General features: G+C 47.5%; 1 protein-coding gene across 1 annotated transcript in view; it reads left to right on the top strand.

The window, feature by feature from the left end:
• The first annotated feature begins 210 nt into the window (after nt 1-210).
• LOC135827400 (fibrillin-1-like) overlaps nt 211-3,397 on the top strand; it is a 28,153-nt gene continuing 24,966 nt past the window's right edge. The window contains exons 1-2 of the mRNA XM_065339894.1: nt 211-350; nt 970-1,111. Coding sequence (XP_065195966.1) covers nt 1,012-1,111 — 100 coding nt within the window. The 5' untranslated portion in view covers nt 211-350; nt 970-1,011. The remainder of the gene's footprint in view (nt 351-969; nt 1,112-3,397) is intronic.

A 3,397-nucleotide genomic window follows, 5' to 3' on the forward strand; every position in this document is an offset into this window, starting at 1 on the left:
TCGTTATAATTATGGCTTTTACAGTATCATTGGTAAAAGAGAAAATCTGTGGATGCATATCCAGTGCATGTGCAGATTTGCGTGCTTCTCTTGCGACGGGCGTATACATGGTACATGGTATGTGCACGCGTCTAGGTCATATATTATCATGCTCGTGTGTTCACATACAGTTGCGAGTCCGATTATATTACTATCCGTGACGGCCTGAAAGCTGATTCCTGCACGAGTGATCGATTCTGCGCGTCAAGTGCGCCGCCCGAGTTTGTCTCGTCATCACATACCCTCACTCTGATCTTCAAATCCAGCGGCGCCAGACTGACCAACCGTGGATTTCAGGCAGAGTACTGCCAGGTCAGTTGTTCAATCATGCTGATATGTGCAGTCTTTCCTTCTTTTTCTCTCTCTCTCATTGCTGTCTCTCTCTCTCTTTCAGAAGTCTGTGCTTCTCTCTCTCTCTCTCTCTCTCTCTCTCTCTCTCTCTCTCTCTCTCTCTCTCTCTCTCTCTCTCTCTCTCTCTCTCTCTCTCTCTCTCTCTCTCTCTCTCTCTCTCTCTCTCTCTCTCTCTCTCTCTCTCTCTCTCTCTCTCACTCTCTCTCTCTCTCTCTCTCTCTCTCTCTCTCTCTCTCTCTCTCTCTCTCTCTCTCTCTCTCTCTCTCTCTCTCTCTCTCTCTCTCTCTCTCTCTCTCTCTCTCTCTCTCTCTCTCTCTCTCTCTCTGTCTCTCTCTCTCTCTCTCTCTCTCTCTCACTAATCTGTGTGCTCAAATGTTAAACATCCGCATCTGCCTATCTGTGTTGTTGGGGTGGAAATGTGGAGACATAATGTAAGTTTGTGTTTGTACTTGTGTCCGTGTGAACACATGTATCCAATCAAACTCCCGTTACGCATAATGAGATGTCCACTCTAGTTCCTAATCATTGCTTTCATATCACCATGCTTGTGTGTGTGTGTGTGTGGTATTCCATACGTTCAGTTGGCAGTGACCAAGCCCGGCGGTAGACTCGTGTGCGCTGATGCGAGGCTGCTGCCAGGGACGCTGCACGTCCGTGCGTTCACGTGCCATCTGTTCGTGTCCACGCGGACAGGAGCTGATGCCCGACCAGCAGACATGCGGTAAGCCGACAACAATTATTTTTAAAAGTAAATCCCAGGTTCAGTGCAGATGAATAAAGTCTGATTTCATGAACAAGTTTAACTCGGATCGAGAGCCAAGGATTAAACGTGTAAACTCATGAACAAGTCATTTCACTTTAATAGAACGCATGTCGGTGTTTGCATATGCATGTTCGGGGGCTTCTCCGTGCCCCCCCCCCCCCCCCCCTCCCCCTCCTTCCACCCAACAGATGTTAGGTCATTGTGTACAGGTCCGGGGCTGCACAGTGCCTGACGCTAGTCCGCTCATCTGATATCAGATTCCAGTCGCAAGCACCGTGCACAAATTATTTTAATTACGAGTACTACAGTTCTGTCGGTTGTCGAAGAACAGAGCGCCGAAGAACGACCAGGCCAGAATATCACCAAGCACAGCATACCAATGTATACACGGTGACTCAACTGTGCATAGACTGTAATACAGTGCGTATCGATTAGGCATGGTCGTGTAAGGGAATATACTGCCCACAAGAATGAACTCTCATGTTTTTATAATCATAACATGGGTATCAAGAGCACATTTGTTCTTGCAAGAACTTGTATCGCATAGTATAATAAATCGGTGCTAAGAATGGACTTTGTGTAGTGAAACATGCCAGATTCGCAAAATGTGTATCGCGTGTATTAATAACATCAGTCCAATGCAGTTCTGATCCGACTAGCGTTGCGACGGACTCGTTGTGTTGCAGGTTCAACTGTTGTGGTCATGTATCTCATGTTGCATAGCCGCATGGTAAGCCTATGGGACTATGACCAGCCGCATGCACAGTAGCACTACGTTGCATGTACGATGATCTTCTTGCCTCAGCTGCGCACATGCATAATTATGATATGTCACACTTGATTTATAGTATGTAAGAAATATCGGAAATAAGAATAGAAAGTCGTTTTTTCAAAAGCACGGATGACCGCGATTGGCCCATATGTTGTAGTCTTTTGGACGCTAAGTCAACTGGTTTTGGTCCGAAAAGGCTGCGATGTGGCGTTCAGCCCTTATTCCCAATCGAACATGGTTGGGTTTGAACAAGTGGTCACGTGCTCCTGCGTACACCAGTCACCTGGTCACCAAGCCAGCAGGCGACAAATTTCACACCAAGGTTCAACTCAAAGGTGCAAAGGTTCAACTCGAGTGACAGAAACTCACCCAAACATGCTGTAAGTTGTAGCCTGCAGGCACGGTGACCAGGTGACTGGTGTACGCACGAGCACGTGAGCGCTTGTCCAGCCATGTTCGATTGGGAATAAGGGCCGCACACTACATCGCAGCCTTTTCGGACCAAAACCAGTCGACTCAGCGTCCAGAAGACAACAACATATGGGCCAATCGCGGTCATCCGTGCTTTTATACGAACGACACGGCGCTTTTAGTGAGATTTTGCATACAAATCCCCATCTAGTAGGGCGCAGTCACCCAGTTTCGGTGGAAGTGCGCGAGTTCGATTGGGAATAAAGAAGGAAGGGAGCGTCTCAGCTTCCTCAGCCCAAGACCATTCCACTCAGCACCCCGAAGACTACAAATGGTGAAAATTTCATTTTAGGCTTAACTTCCCCTTTCAGCCCATGGATCCTTCCATGAGTGACATGTGGACTGTAACTATTATTATTCCCGTAGCTATGCAGAAGACGTTACTTCAGTAATGTCTGGCGCTAGCCAGGGTCCACACAGCTTTAATTTGGTGTTTGTGTGTTTGTGTCACGCCTGGCGCTATCCCGTATCTGTACCGTACCGTACCGTACCATCAAACACAGCTGGCCACATACAGCTGGCCGCAATATTCAAATAGGGCTTTCCAACTCAAGATCATAACGTGGAGCAACTTGGAAGAATGAGTATGAATGCGAAGTGTATGGGGGAATGCATGTAGCTAGCGATAGTGCGGGTTCGAATCCCAGGTTATGCCTAAAAAATAGGAGAATTGAAAAATTTATAACATCCCTATGCTTTTTTTGCCTCGGTCATCAAGGCGGTAGACGGTGTCGTATTACCCTCGACCGTACCTGTCCCGTACCTGTCCCGTACCTGTCCCGTACCTGTCCCGTACCTGTCCCGTACCTGTCCCGTACCTGTCCCGTACCGTACCGTGCCATCAAAGACGGCTGGCCACAATGAATATTCAAATAGGGCTTTCAAATGCAAGATCATAACGTGAAGCAACTTGGAAGAATTAGTATGTATGTGAAATGTATCGGGGGATGCATGCAGGGCGATAGTGCGGGTTCGAATCCCAGGTTATGAAATAAAAAAAA

The sequence above is a fragment of the Sycon ciliatum genome, chromosome 11 (genome assembly GCF_964019385.1).
Source record: "Sycon ciliatum chromosome 11, ocSycCili1.1, whole genome shotgun sequence".
Taxonomy (NCBI): Eukaryota; Metazoa; Porifera; class Calcarea; order Leucosolenida; family Sycettidae; genus Sycon; species Sycon ciliatum.